The 15,614-nt window shown below is 36.7% G+C and overlaps 3 protein-coding genes across 4 annotated transcripts in view; all 3 read right to left on the bottom strand.

Annotated features, from left to right (window-relative positions):
* LOC135132064 (synaptotagmin-15-like) overlaps positions 1 to 15,614 on the bottom strand; it is a 205,920-nt gene that overhangs the window by 93,854 nt on the left and 96,452 nt on the right. The gene's annotated exons all lie outside the window — the stretch shown is intronic.
* Positions 3,217 to 4,814, bottom strand: LOC135132148 (aldehyde dehydrogenase, dimeric NADP-preferring-like). Its single transcript, XM_064060123.1, has 2 exons — positions 4,396 to 4,814; positions 3,217 to 4,348 (listed from the first exon to the last, which is right to left on the bottom strand). The coding sequence occupies exons 1-2, from the start codon at positions 4,775 to 4,777 to the stop codon at positions 3,267 to 3,269; spliced, it is 1,464 nt and encodes a 487-aa protein (XP_063916193.1). The 5' UTR covers positions 4,778 to 4,814; the 3' UTR covers positions 3,217 to 3,266.
* On the bottom strand, positions 10,473 to 12,226 carry LOC135132403 (aldehyde dehydrogenase, dimeric NADP-preferring-like). The gene is made up of 2 exons (XM_064060478.1): positions 11,782 to 12,226; positions 10,473 to 11,716 (listed from the first exon to the last, which is right to left on the bottom strand). The coding sequence occupies exons 1-2, from the start codon at positions 12,224 to 12,226 to the stop codon at positions 10,614 to 10,616; spliced, it is 1,548 nt and encodes a 515-aa protein (XP_063916548.1). The 3' UTR covers positions 10,473 to 10,613.

The following is a 15,614-nucleotide window of genomic DNA, read 5'->3' as shown; positions in this document are numbered from 1 at the left end:
GATTTCTCTTTTTTTAAGGTTTCGATTTCTCAATTTTTCAACATATTATTTTTTGGAATTTCTTAATTTTCGAACATTTCAATTTTAGTGTATTTCTTAATTTTTCAACATTTCAATTTAGGGAATTTTTCAATTCCTTGATTGTCTAGTTTTTCCATAATTTAATTTTTTGATTTTTCCACTTTTAGGATTACGATTTTTCCGTTTTTCAATTTCTCAATTTCTCAATTTTTCAATTCTTCAGGTCATCCATATTTCTATTTCTCAAAATTTTGATTCTTTAAATTCTTAATTTTTATTTTATTGAATTTTCAATTACCCGATTTTTGAAATTTTACATTTTTCCATTTTACGATTTTTTAATTCGATTTATTCACATCTCGCTTTTGAGACTTTAAAAATGTTTAAATTTTTGGATTTTTAGATTTCCCGGTTTTTCAAGTTTTCGATTTCTCAATTTTTCAGCATATTATTTTTGGGAATTTCTTAATTTTTCAGCATTTCAATTTTGGAAATTTTTCAATTTTTCAACATTTCAATTTTGGGAATTTTTCAATTTCTGGATTGTTCAGTTTTTCCATAATTTAATTTTTCGATTTTTCCACTTTTCGGATTACGATTTTTCAGTTTTTCAATGTCTCGATTTTTCAATTCTTCAATTCACCGATATTTCCATTTTTCAGAATTTCGATTCTTTAAATTCTTTATTTTTATTTTATTGAATTTTCAATTCTCCAATTTTTGAAATTTTACATTTTTCGATTTTTCGATTTTTTGATTCGATTTCTTGATATCTCGATTTTAAGTTTTTAAAAATTTTTCAATTTTTGGATTTTTAGATTTCTCGATTTCTCAATTTTTCAACATACTATTTTTGGAAATTTCTTAATTTTTCAACATTTCAATTTGGAAATTTCTTAATTTTTCAACATTTCAATTTTGGAAATTTTTCAATTTTTGGATTGTTCAGTTTTTCGATAATTTAATATTTCGATTTTTCTACTTTTCCGATTTCGATTTTTCAGTTTTCGAATTGCTCGATTTTTCAATTCTTCAGGTCATCCATATTTCCATTTTTCAGAATTTCGATTCTTTAAATTCTTTATTTTTATTTTATTGAATTTTCAATTCTCCAATTTTTGAAATTTTACATTTTTCGATTTTACGATTTTTTTATTCGATTTCTTGATATCTCGATTTTAAGTTTTTAAAAATTTTTCAATTTTTGGATTTTTAGATTTCTCGATTTCTCAATTTTTCAACATACAATTTTTAGGAATTGCTTAATTTTTCAACATTTCAATTTTGGGAATTTCTCAATATTTCAACATTTGAATTTTGGGAATTTTTCAATTTCTGGATTGTTCAGTTTTTCGATAATTTAAATTTTCGATTTTTTCACTTTTCGGATTTCGATTTTTCAGTTTTTCAATTTCTCGATTTTTCAATTCTTCAGGTCATCCATCTTTCTATTTTTCAGAATTTCGATTCTTTAAATTCTTCATTTTTTATTTTATTGATTTTTCAATTCTCAAATTTTTGAAATTTTACATTTTTCGATTTTACGATTTTTTGATATCTCGATTTTAAGATTTTAAAAAATTTTCAATTTTTGGGTTTTTAGATTTCTCGCTTTCTCAATTTTTCAACATACTATTTTTGGGAATTTCTTAACTTTTAAAACATTTCAATTTGGAAATTTCTCAATTTTTCAACATTTCAATTTTGGAAATTTTTTAATTTTTGGGTTGTTCAGTTTTTCGATAATTTAATTTTTCTATTTTTCTACTTTTCGGATTTCAATTTTTCAGTTTTTCAATTCCTCGATTTTTCAGTTCTTCAGTTCATCCATATTTCTATTTTTCAGAATTTCGATTCTTTAAATTCTTTATTTTTATTTTATTGATTTTTCAATTCTCCAATTTTTGAAATTTCACATTTTTCGATTTTACGATTTTTTTATTCGATTTCTTGACATGTCGGTTTTAAGATTTTTAAAATTTTTCGACACTTCAATTTTGTAAATTTTTCAAAATCGGAATCATTGAGTTTTGATTTATTTTTCGATTTTTTGAATGCTCGATTTTTCCACTTTTCGGATTTCGATTTTTCGGTTTCTCGATTTCTCGATTTTTCAGTTCGATTTTTTTGTTCCATTTCTTGAGATCTCGGTTTTAAGATTTTAAAATTTTTTCGATTTTTCAAGTTTTCGATTTCTCAATTTTTCATCGTATTATATTTGGAATTTCTCAATTTTTCAACATTTCAAGTTTGGGAATTTTTCAATTTCTGGATCGTTTAGTTCTTCGATATTTTAATTTTACCATTTTTTGACTGCTCGATTTTTCAACTTTTCGGATTTCAATTTTTCAGTTTTTCAATTTCTCGATTTTTCAGTTCTTCAGTTCATCCATATTTCTATTTTTCAGAATTGCGATTCTTTAAATTCTTTATTTTTCATTTTATTGATTTTTCAGTTCTTCGATTTTTGAAATTTTACGTTTTATGACTGAACAATTTTTTGACTCTATTTCTTGACATCTGGATTGTAATATTTTCTATATGTATTTAAAAATCTCGCTTTTAAGATTTAAAAATTTTTCGATTTTTCAACATTTCAATTTTGGGAATTTCTCAATTTCTGAACAGTTTTCGATAATTTAATTTTTAGACTTTTTGACTGCTCGATTTTTACACTTTTCGGCTTTCGATTTTTCAGTTTCTCGATTTCTAGATTTTTCAATTCTTCAGTTCATCGATAATTATATTTTTCAGTATTTCGATTTTTAATTCTTTATTTTTATGTTATTGATTTTTCAATTATTCGGTTTTTGAATTTTACATCTTTCGATTTTACAATTTTTAAATTTGATTTCTTGACATCTTGGTTTTAAGAGTTTAAAAATTGTTCGAATTTTAGATTTCTCGATTTTTCAAGTTTTCGATTTCTCAATTTTTCACCATTCGAATTTTCGGATTTGGATTTTCCGGTTTTTTTTTTGTAATTTTTTGATTTTTCGATATTTCGATTTTTCAGTTTTTGGATTTTTCGAAAACCTTTTGTCCCGTTGATTGTCTTAAATATATTTTACATTGTCCGCACTTGTACGGATCGCGCGAAAAAAGTTCTGTCGAAATAATCTTCGACCAATTTTTTAACATTGTAGAGACTTTGGAGATCCCGACTTCACCGATAATTAAATAATACGGAAGAGCTGTGATTTATTTCCTTTAATAATAAAACCATATACATTACAATTATGTAATTATTGCCAAAAATCCAAGTTAAAACTTGCACCCAACGCCAGTAAAAAAATCATCGAAGTGACCACCGTAACCCATGATGGTCCCTTCCTATACTGAAGCAAAAATCTAGCCACGTCAGTCTTGCGTTTCGTGAGAGGCGGATATCTCAACTCATTCACTCTTTCCCCAATTCCCCAGGTGTTTTTATCCAGAACGCTCTTCCTGTTGACGAAGGTGTCAAAACTATCCTTCCCTTTGAAACGTCCCATGCCACTAGAACCCACCCCACCAAAGGGCAAGCTCTCCACGATCACGTGTACTATGGTATCGTTAACCGTAACAGCCCCAGAACTAGTATTCTCGATAAAAAACTTCTTCACGCTTGATTTCCTCGAAAAGAGATAGATCACCAGAGGTTTTTCCCGTGTGTTGATGAAGTTAACCGCTTCTTCCGCACTGTTAACCGTCACGATGGGTAAGATGGGACCGAAGATCTCCTCTTCCATGATGGGGTGATCCGGGGAGACGTTAATTGCAACGGTGGGTTGCATGGTTGTTTGCGTAAAGTCGACTCCGCCTCCTAGTGCTATGTCCAGGTTTTTGAGCAAATTTGACAATCTCTGGAGCTCGTGGTCGTTAAGTATGGGACAGTATTGGGAGTCTGGGTAAAATCGTTCGATGGCAGTTTTGGCATGTTCGACGAAGCGCTCTCTGATTGGTTTCGAGCAAAGAACATAATCCGGACACGAACAAGCTTGCCCCGAGTTCAAACACTTGCCCCAAATTATCCGAGCAGCCGCTTGCTCCAAATCAGCACTAGAATCAATATAAACCGGGTTTTTACCCCCCAACTGTAAAGTAGTAGGTGTTAGATATTTGTTGGCAGCCCTGTGAATAATCCTCCCAACTGAAGCCGTCCCCGTGAAGTAGATATAGTCGAACTTTTCCTCCAGGAGCTTCTCCACGTAGTCGTTATTTTCACCAAAAATTGTGTAGCACGCAGGATCCAAGTACTTAGGCAAAACAGTTGCCAATAAAGTCCCAAAACTGGGTCCTTTATGGGAAGGTTTAAGCACGACGCAATTACCCGCAGCTATAGCTCCTAAAACCAACCATTAACACCCGAACCAAAATAAAAAAACGACGAACCTGCCAGCGGTACCAAAGTCAAGATGGGCATATTCCAGCAAGTCATCACCAGAACGACCCCATATGGGTCGCAGTGCACGTAAATTTTATCCAGCGTGTCGACCCATCGCTTCGGCACGTTTTCCTCGCTCACCCATGTGCCCACGTTGTCGATCAAGTACTGGGTGTGAAAAATCGCCGAGTAAATTTCCCATCGCGTTTCTTGGCGGTCCTTTCGCGAGTCTGCGAAGATGGACTCGATGATGGCGTCCTCGTTTTCTTGGAAGAAGGTAACGAAGCTTCGGAGGTACTTCTTGCGGTGCTGCAGGCTCCGGGTCGTACCACTATTGAAAGTGCGTCGGGCTTTCGCCACAACGTCGGCCGGATTCGGTTCTTTCAGCATCGTGGTACAATTAAGACTAGTTTAAGACATCGGTGCGTTGTACGTCCCCACTTTTTTCCCAATGGAAACTTGGCGGGAATAATTAGAGTTTTGCTCGTTTTGTGGCGGAATTTGTTCATTTGTGGCAGGTCGTTTTATTGCAGAGCCCATTTTTTTGGTTTTAATTTGTTCATTTTACATGTTTTAAATGAATTGTTTAGTGTTGGTCGCGCTTGGTAAACATGCAGGTGCATGGATCACGGTCGTTCGAGTATCCTCTGATTTTTTTTGTTTCAGTTTGACTAGTTTTTATTTCATAATTAATAATAGTGTCTACACGTGTCTCCTCTACACGTTTTTCTGTAGTCGACGTTCTATTGTCCTTGTGTGGGGATTAATATTTTATCGGTAATAAAAATTTGTTATTATTGTTGTCATTTGTCTAGAGTACGAAAAAATGGGTCTTTGTTTCCGTGTCTGTCACCTATTTGCCGTCTATGCGTAAGATTTCCCGTTTCCGTCTGTCTGTCGGTCTGTCTGTCGTCCGTTTCGATTTTTATTAGACACATAATCCCCGAAACCCTTGCTAATTGAAAAATTTTATTATGAAAACTCACTCTAAACAACCTTGGACCCACTTTTTCTTCGTTGTCAAAGAGGTAACGAATGAAAATAAAAAAAAATGGTTGTGAGTAAATTAAAATTCGCACTACCTTTGAACTTTTCGTCGCTTTGGATGAATTTTGGTAAATGTAACGTCAAAGACCTGGATCTTCCACTGCACTTGACCTTGACGAAAGCTGACTCAACTTTCATTCTTAAGTATTCATCAGATTAGTAATCCTACAAGTAATATTTACCGACGTAAATAAATTACCTAAAGTGCAAAACAGCTATTCAACACGTGCTTTTTTTTAGTCAGTTCAACTGACGATAAACATATTTAACCTGTAATTTTAACTCGAAAAAAAAGTTAATTGTGTTGTGTTCGCAGTTTTCAGAAATTAACGAGGCTTTGAAGTGTGCAACCCATAGTACATCCATGTAATGCAATGGACATCGTTAACAAAAATAAAATAACTAGAAATTTGACAAAACAAAGTAAGTAACCTTATTCCGATATGTCTTTCGAAGAAGTAACCATGAGGGTCTCGAACATATTTTCTATAATGCAAAAATACGCTGTAAAATATTTTTTAATTTTGTTTCTCATACATAGGTGGGAACATCAACTGTGGCGAAAATTTTATCAACAGGGGACCAAAATTTAAAAACATCACTACCTGGCAAGCGAAAACCAACGGATTTATTTACAAATTATATGTTTCGGAAAGACCTGCAACGACAAATTTGGCAACTTAATGAAAAAAAACGAATATTTCACTGTAGATACTCTTTTGGGATATTCTAGGGAACACCCCCAGCCTTATCATTCTAAACACTAATTTTATTTCTGCTCACTATAATATCATTCATTACATTCAGTTCGGTTAAAATTAATCACTGAAATAAAGACAGGGTGGGTGGACGGCTAATTATGTTCTTCAGTCGAATAGGAGTGGGAACTAATAGAATCTAGTATGTAAAAACAGTAAAAAAGCGCTAATCGTGACTTTTTTTGGTCGAATATGTCGAAAGTGCCAAAATCCAGTCTTGTGTTATCAAATATTAGCCCCGCCCGCCCACCCCCTCTTCTCGTTCTAACGACTAATTTTATTTCTGTTCAGTATAAGATCATTCCATCTATTCAGGGCGGATAAAAGCAATCACCGAAATCGAGACAGGGTGGGTGGGCGGGGCTAATTTTGTTCTTCTGTCGAGTAGGAGTGGAAACTAATAGAATCTAGGATGTGAATAAAGTAAAAAAAAACGCTAATCGTAACTCTTTTTTGGTCGAATATGTCAAGGGCCAAAATCAGTCTTATCTTATCAAAAACTAGCCCCGCCCACCCACCCTCTATTTTATTATAGAATATGTCATCTGCCAAAATCTCTCTTATCTTAGAAAATATTAGCCCTGCCCACCCACCCCCACTTCTCATTTAACGACTAATTTTATTTCTGTTCAGTATATCATTCCATCTATTCAGAGCGGATAAAACCAATCACCGAAATGGAGACAGGGTGGGCGGGCGGGGCTAATTTTGTTCTTCTGTCAAGTAGGAGGGGCAACTAATAGACTCTAGGATGTAAAAACAGTAAAAAAAGCGCTAATCGTAACTTTTTTTTGGTCGAATATGTCAAAAATCCCAAAATCAGTCTTATCTTGTCAAATACTAGCCCCGCCCACCCACCCTCTATTTTCTTGTAGGATTGTCATCTGCCAAAATCTGTCTTATCTTGCCAAATATTAGCCCCACCTACCCACCCCCAGTTCTCATTTAACGACTAATTTTATTTCTGTTCAGTATATCATTCCATCTATTCAGAGCGGATAAAACCAATTACCGAAATGGAGACAGGGTGGGTGGGCGGGGCTAATTTTGTTCTTCTGTCGAGTAGGAGTGGAAACTAATAGAATCTAGTGTGTGAATAAAGTGAAAAAAACGCTAATCGTAACTCTTTTTTGGTCGAATATGTCAAGTGCCAAAATCAGTCTTATCTTATCAAAAACTAGCCCCGCCCGCCCACCCTCTATTTTATTGTAGAATATGTCATTTGCCAAAATCTGTCTTATCTTAGAAAAGATTAGCCCCACCCACCCACCCCCTCTTCTCATTCTAACGACTAATTTTATTTCTGTTCAGTATAAGATGATTCCATCGATTCAGGACGGATAAAACCAATCACCGAAATGGAGACAGGGTGGGTGGGCGGGGCTAATTTTGTTATTCTGTCGAGTGGGTGTGGAAACTAATAGAATCTAAGATGTAAAAAAAGTAAAAAAAGCGCTAAACGTAACTCTTTTTTGGTCGAATATGTCAAGTGCCAAAATTAGTTTTATCTTATCAAAAACTAGCCCCGCCCACCCACCCTCTATTTTATTGTAGAATATGTCATTTGCCAAAATCTGTCTTATCTTAGAAAATATTAGCCCCACCCACCCACCCCTCTCCTCATTATAACGACTAATTTTATTTCTGTTCAATATAAGATCATTCCGTGCATTCGGAACGGATAAAACCAATCACCGAAATAGAGGCCGGGTGGGTGGGCGGGGCTAATTATGTTCTTTTGTCGAGTGGGAGTGGCAACTAATAGAATCTACGATGTGAAAAAAGTAAAAAAAAGCACTAATCCAAACTTTGTTTGGTCGAATATGTAAAAAGTGCCAAAATCACTCTTACCTTAGCAAATATTACCCCCGCCCGCCCACCCCCTCTTCTAGTTCTAACGACTAATTTTGTTTCTGTTCAGTATAAGATCATTCCATCTATTCAGGGCGGATAAAAGCAATCACCGAAATGGAGACAGGGTGGGTGGGCGGGGCTAATTTTATTCTTCTGTCAAGTAGGAGGGGCAACTAATAGAATCTAGGATGTAAAAACAGTAAAAAAAGCGCTAATCGTAACTTTTTTTTGGTCTAATATGTTAAAAATCCCAAAATTCATCTTATCTAATGAAATACTAGCCCCGCCCACCCACCCTTTATTTTCTTGTAGGATTGTCATCTGCCAAAATTTGTCTTATCTTAGAAAATATTAGCCCCGCCCACCCACCCCCACTCCTCATTTAACGACTAGTTTTATTTCTGTTCAGTATATCATTCCATCTATTCAGAGCAGATAAAACCAATCACCGAAATGGCGACAGGGTGGGTGGGCGGGGCTAATTTTGTTCTTCTGTCGAGTAGGAGGGGCAACTAATAGAATCTAGGATGTAAAAACAATAAAAAAAGCGCTAATCGTAACTTTTTTTTGGTCGAATATGTCAAAAATCCCAAAATCAGTCTTATCTTGTCAAATACTAGCACCGCCACCCACCCTCTATTTTCTTGTAGGATTGTCATCTGCCAAAATCTGTCTTATCTTAGAAAATATTAGCCCCACCCACCCACCCCTCTCCTCATTATAACGACTAATTTTATTTCTGTTCAATATAAGATCATTCCATCCATTAGGAGCGGATAAAACCAATCACCGAAATAGAGGCCGGGTGGGTGGGCGGGGCTAATTATGTTCTTTTGTCGAGTGGAAGTGGCAACTAATAGAATCTACGATGTGAAAAAAGTAAAAAAAAGCACTAATCCAAACTTTGTTTGGTCGAATATGTCAAAAGTGCCAAAATCACTCTTATCTTAGCAAATATTAGCCCCGCCCGCCCACCCCCTCTTCTCATTCTAACGACTAATTTTATTTCTGTTTATAAGTACTACTACTTTTATTCAAATCGTATAAAATCAATGATTGGAAAGAAGACAGGGTGGGTGGGCGGGACTAATTTTTGTTGTGCTATTTGTTAAAAAATTTATCACTTATTTCATGCACTCGACCTGACTTGACCTAACGTGATCTGACCTGTTATGACTTCTTCATTGTCCCAAATAAACAAATTTTAAACATTTCTGTGAATATATGAAAACCACAAAGTACACTCTTACAACTACTGTATTTTGTAAAACACAAATTATTATTAATAATTTACTTTTTTATCCATAAAAATTTTATACCGAGCGATTTTGACGGAACTGTAAAAATTGCTATATTTCAATTGTCGATTTTTGAAAACGACGCCGAAAATGACTTTTGGATGTCGAAATCTACAAAAAATTGTTTTCGGAAATAGTTTTAAAAAATGGTCGAAATGCCAAAGTTGCCAAAATCAGTTTCATCTTATCAAATACTAGCCCCGCCCATCCACCCTCTCATTCTTAGAGGGTATGTGATTTGCCAAAATCAGTCTTATCGTAACAAGTGTTAGCTTAATTACACCCTTCAGAAACAATAGAAAAAAAAGATATTTGGTAGACGAAGAGGAAGTTCTTAGATTATCTCCGTACCATTGTCAATATAATCCAACTGAAATGGCGTGGGGATTTTGTAAGAACTATTACAACAAGCATATAAATTGTTAACCTTCGTTAAAAAATAGGGTGGAGAATTTGTGGCTTGAGGCGCTTTCTAAATGTACTCCAAGCATGTGGCAAAATTTTTGTAAACATTGTGAAAAACTTATTAGGGCAGATTGGGGAAAAATATGGGAAATCTTTCGTACGAATTTATACGTCCTTTCATTATTTTTTTTTTAAGTGAAATTTTAGTGTTTGTCCCTTATATATGAAATAAACACTTAGAAAAAGCCGAATAACTGTTTTAAATAATTTTCAGTGAACCGAGTATGAGCACAAACCCAACACTCGATTCTTTCAATTATTGACTTTGGACCTGTTACCCCCCAAATACACGTCGTAAACCCACTTCGAACATAAATAATCGTTTAACCTGGATCTTGACAGCTCGAAAATACGCTTTCAAAATAATTTCATTCCTGGAAAAGCCTTTCAATACGAGTATTAATTCCACAAGCCAGCAAACAACTTCACGTAGTGTTTACCGACTAACATGGCTTGTTTACCGAATGTGGAGCTTTTGATCAAGTAACTCGAAACGAGATTTTGTTTAATTGGCGTAATTGCTGTTTGACTTGTGGCTGAATATTCAACCGCGAGATTGTTAGGTTGGAAAAATCTGACACAACTGTAGTCCCTCTCATTACGCAACATAGACCAGATTTCCTCCTTTCCAAACAACCGGTTCTCGAAGAAAGTAACACTCAGTGCAACAAAAATAATTTATTAAAACACGCACAGATTAGATCATCACAGTCTTATTTATATATCAATCTGTAACTACGGTTGCAACGTGAACACAGTTTCCTAAGAAGTCGTGACTATGCAGCTATGAATGTGACAAAGTGGTTACCCATTCCGCACCCACTGGACACCATAGGCAAAAGCCACCCCCAACCCAAAAACCAAAATCCACTTGAACCACCAACCCGGAATAGATCTTCGTTTAGCTGTAACAATACTCGAAAGGGTGGTTTTAAAATCAGAGTAGGGTGGGTATCTGATAAATTGGGGCTTCTCAGTCAGAGCACCCAACCCCCTAACCAAAACCCCTTTCTTATGGGTGAAGGTATCAAACCCGTATTTACCATGGTAGTTACCCATGCCGCTCGCCCCCACCCCTCCGAAGGGTAAATTTTCAGTCATAATGTGCATGATGGTGTCGTTGATGGTTACATTCCCACTCGACGTCCCATTCAAGAACAAATCCTTCACGTCCTTCCTCTTCGTAAAGACATACAAAGCTAGAGGTTTATCACCCTCAGTGATAAAATTGATAGCTTCTAGGGCCGAATTTACGTTGATTATGGGTAAAATGGGCCCGAAAATTTCCTCCCTCATTACCAAGTCGTCTGGTTTAACGTTAATCAGGATGGTAGGAGTGATGGTGCGTTCCATCGGGTCCCCAAACCCTCCGATGGCCACCTCGCCGTCGGACACCATCCCCATGAGACGCTTGTAGTGGCGCTCGGACACAATCTTGCTCCAGTAAGGAGACACTTTGACGCCCTCTCCGTAGAACTCGTCTAGGATGGTTTTCGCAGCTTCGATGAACCTCTCCTCTACGTTTTTGGAACAGAGGAGGTAGTCGGGGGCGATGCAGGTCTGCCCGGCGTTCAAACACTTCCCCCAGAGGATGCGTCGCGCTGTGGTGACGATGTCCACTGTGTCGTCCACAAACACCGGACTTTTACCCCCCAGTTCGAGCGTAACGGGAGTCAAAAATTTTGACGCGGCTTGGTGAACGATTTTCCCCACGGAAGTGGACCCTGTGAAGAAGATATAGTCGAACTGGATTTTGAGAAGGTGGGTGGTTTCTTGGACGCCTCCACAGACCACTTGGTAGGAGTCACGGTCGAGGTAGCGGGGGAGATACGTGGCGATGGTTTTGGCAGAAGCTGGCGCCAGTTCTGAGGGTTTGAGGATGACGCAGTTGCCACCAGCGATAGCACCTGGAGTAATCAAACCAAACCGAAAGTGTGACTTGGTGGTGGTGATGTTCCACCACGTTACTTACCTATGAAGGGTCCTAGTAACAACAAGAGGGGGTAGTTCCAGGCTCCTATCACCAACACGACTCCATAGGGGTCACTATATACCAGCACCCCGTCTAAAAAGTTCACCCAACTCTTTGGAGGTGCTTCCGGTTTGAGCCACTTCGACAGCTCCATCGCGGTTTGACGTAACTCGTGCTTCAGCAAGTCAATCTCTGTCATTAGCACCTCCTGGCGGTGCTTCCCCAGGTCCTGGTCTAGCGCCTTCACCAATTCATTTTCGCACTCAGTCAAAAATTTTTCCAACCCCTTTAGTTGCTCCAGTCTGAACTTCAAGGGTTTAGTTTTCCCACTCTTGAAACTTTTCCTCGCCGCTTCCACCACTTCTTCGTGCGTTTTTTCCAATTTCGCCTCCTCCACGTCAATCACGAAGGGTTTGTACCCATTGGGTTGCACCTCATGCGTCATTTCGCCACTGATTACCACGGACTGAACTGGTTGTCGCTTGAAATATCAGATAACGCGCATGGGTGTCGCAAGGCCCCGCACTTGCACCCACCACTATGCATTGAACTCCTGTGCGATTAGGACATTTTTTCGTTATTTTTCAATCTGGTCGTGGAAAATTACGCTGGATTCACGTAACGGTTCGCTTGTTTATTCCGCATATCGAGCTTACGCAACGAAATTTGAATGAACGCGAGTGAGAGTGGCCTTGCAAGGACTCCCGAGACAATATTTGTTGTTCGGAGGCAAGTTCAAGGTCCGCGTTCAATTACAGAGTTGATGAGTCGAGAAGACGTGGCGGAAATTGGGGGTGAATGAGCGGGCTGGGGGCGAGTTTTCAGACGGGAACAAGGTGGCATTTCCTCGTTGTTGCATAAAAACGAGTTATCTATTTTGAGTCGGGTTTCTTGACCTCGCACACTGGAAAAGTACTTGGTCGTTGCGAAGTGGCAGCGAGTTAATGGAACGAGCGAATTGATTTTTGTAGCAGGTTGGACTTATTTAAAGTGCATTCACAGCAGTTCAGGTATTGATAAGTAGGTTGCTGGAACTTGACACGTAACGAGTTGGTAATAAGTTGTTTACGAAAAGAAATTATGTTTCCTAATTATTGCTCCGTTGTTACCATAAATACGCTATATTTTTGGAATCAGAACGTCGAAATCTATAAGCCTAAATTTTTTCAGAATTTTTAGACGACTTTTTCAAAAATGAAATTTTCCACTGTGCCAATTTCGACACATTTTCGACGATTTTTGAAATTTAACTAAATACATTATTTTGTTTAGTTCGGGCGACAGAAGTCACTTACAGTCTCATTTCTCCAATGGTTTTTCCAGAATCGCCCATTGAAGTATCGCATTTTTTAAAATTTCCAAAAATTGGATTTTCCCTCCGAATATTTCAAAATTGTTGCTATGTGACCGTAAACACGCTATATTTTTGAAATCAGCACGTGAAGGTCTATGACTCTGAATTTTTTGACAGTTTTCAGACGACTTTTTCAAAAATGAAATTTTCCAGTTTTCAAGAACAAAACACAAGGGGATCCCCGAGATTCTTTTAAACTACTTCAAAAACAAACACAAGAAGTTCCCGTGATTCTTTCAAACTATGCGGCCCAAAATCTAGAAGAAAATGTATTTAGTTAAATTTAGAAAATCATCGAAAGTAGGTCGAAATTTGCATAAGGTACTTGGTAAGATAAGACTGATTTTGGCAAATGATATATCCCCTAAGAAAATAAAGGGCGGGTGGGCGGGGCTAGCACTTGCTACGATAGACTGAATTTGGCAAATGATATATCCTCTAAGAAAATAAAGGGCGGGTGGGCGGGGCTACTACTTGCCCAGGTAAGACTGATTTAGCTAAATGATATACCCTCTACTCTTCATTCTCTATAGGGTGTGTCATTTGCCAAAATCAGTCTTATCTTAGTAAATACTAGCCCCGCCCACCCACCCTCTCTTTCCTTAGATGATGTCATTTGCCAAAAACAGTCTTATCTCACCAAGTACCTTATGCAAATTTTGGCCCATTTTCGACAATTTTCGAAATTTATCTAAATACATTTTTTGTGGATTTCGGGTCGCAAAAGTCACTTCCTGCCTCATTTCTTCGATAACTCCAGAAGAATTCCAAAAAATTCAAATTTGATACCGAATACTTACTTCGAAAATATTGCTCTTTAACCCTAAACACGCTATATTTTTGGAATCAGCACATTAAGATCTATAACCCTGAATTTTTTCAGAATTTTTAGACGACCTTTTCAAAAATGAAATTTACTATGTATACCCTTCGACCAATTTATATTTTTGATCACTTATTTCTTCTGAGAAAAATGGATTTTATTACATAAACAGTGGAATTTAGACAAAATAAAAAAATGTAAGACTCTCCACCCACCTCCACTTTTGAATTTCATAGGTTTATTTTTTTTAGCGTGATATGAAAATTGAATTATATTTTGGCAAGTCATCAAATTTAATTTAAAAAAAAACTTCAAAGTGGCCCCGCCCACCCACCCAGTTCTCCTTTTGATCACTTATTTTATTGGTCGAAAAGTGGATTTTACATTAATAGACAGTGGAATGTAGACCAAAAAGGTAAAACTGACCCCACCCTCCTCGCTTCTGAATTTCATTCGCTTATTTCATTTATTGTGAAATAAAAGTTGGCTTCTATTTTGGCAAACGGTCCAATCGAATTAAAAAAAAGCTTCAAAGTGGAAACGCCCACCCACCCCGTTTTCGTTTTTCTTGCTAATTTTATTGGACGAAAATTGGATTTTACGTTAAATTTTGGACAGTTTGTCATTAATTTTTAAATTCTCTAAGTTAATTAATTGTTATTTTTTTCTTTTAAACAATAAATTTCGTCTTCTTTCTACTGCAATAAATTTTGGTAGTGCATTTTTTTTTAATAAAATTAATCACCGAAATAGAGGTGGGTGGGTGGGGATTATTAAACGTTCTTCTGTAGAGTGGGAGTGGTAATTGATAGAAATAAGGCTGTGAAAAAAGCCCCTTTTTCGTACAGTCTTTTATAAGCAAGCAATAGCCCCGCCCACCTCTATTTCATTCCATTTAATACTCTTAATATTGTTCAGTCTTATCGTTGAAAGTACTAGCCCCACCCACCCGCCCTCTGTCGTTGCAAGTACTAGCCCCACCCACCCGCCCTCTGTTTTCTTAGAAGGTATCTCATTTGCCAAAATCACTCTTATCTTAGCAGGTACTAGCCCCGCCCACCCACCCTCTCTTTTCTTAGATGATATGTCATTTGCCAAAAGCAGTCTTATCTCACCAAGTACCTTATGCAAATTTTGACCCATTTTCGACAATTTTCGAAATTTATCTAAATACATGTTCTTGTAGATTTCGGGTCACAGAAATTACTTACGGCCTCATTACTTCGATACCTCCAACCGTTTTTCCAGAATTGTCCATTGAAATATCGCAATTTTTAAAAATTTCCGAAAGTTCCAATTTCACTCCGAATATTTCGAAAATATTGCTCCGCGATCCTAAACGCGCTACATAGTTTTTAGACGACTTTTTCAAAAATGAAATTTTCCACTGTGCCAATTTCCACACATTTTCGACGATTTTTGAAATTTAACGAAGTACATTATTTTGTGGATTTCGGGCGACAGAAGTCACTTACAGTCTCATTTCTCCAATGGTTTTTCCAGAATCGCATTTTCACTCCGAATATTTCAAAATTGTTGCTATGTGACCGTAAATCCCTATATTTTTGACATCAGCACGTGAAGATCTATGACTCTGAATTTTTTGACAATTTTCAGACGACTTTTTCAAAAATGAAATTTTCCAGTTTTCAAGAA

This window comes from Zophobas morio, unplaced genomic scaffold, assembly GCF_036711695.1.
Source record: "Zophobas morio isolate AGI-343-1 ecotype UQ-CSIRO unplaced genomic scaffold, CSIRO_AGI_Zmor_V1 ptg000021l, whole genome shotgun sequence".
Classification (NCBI taxonomy): Eukaryota; Metazoa; Arthropoda; class Insecta; order Coleoptera; family Tenebrionidae; genus Zophobas; species Zophobas morio.
The sequence above is the reverse complement of the archived record's forward strand: the minus strand, read 5'-3'. Positions and strand labels throughout refer to the sequence as shown.

Bases quoted from the DNA above. Each gene is read 5' to 3' on its own strand.
- LOC135132148 (XM_064060123.1), bottom strand. From the start codon at position 4,777: ATGCTGAAAGAACCGAATCCGGCCGACGTTGTGGCGAAAGCCCGACGC. The intron at 4,349-4,395 runs GTTCGTCGTTTT...GGTTGGTTTTAG, and splicing joins GACTTTGGTACCGCTGGCAG to GAGCTATAGCTGCGGGTAAT.
- LOC135132403 (XM_064060478.1), bottom strand. From the start codon at position 12,226: ATGACGCATGAGGTGCAACCCAATGGGTACAAACCCTTCGTGATTGAC. The intron at 11,717-11,781 runs GTAAGTAACGTG...TGATTACTCCAG, and splicing joins GTTACTAGGACCCTTCATAG to GTGCTATCGCTGGTGGCAAC.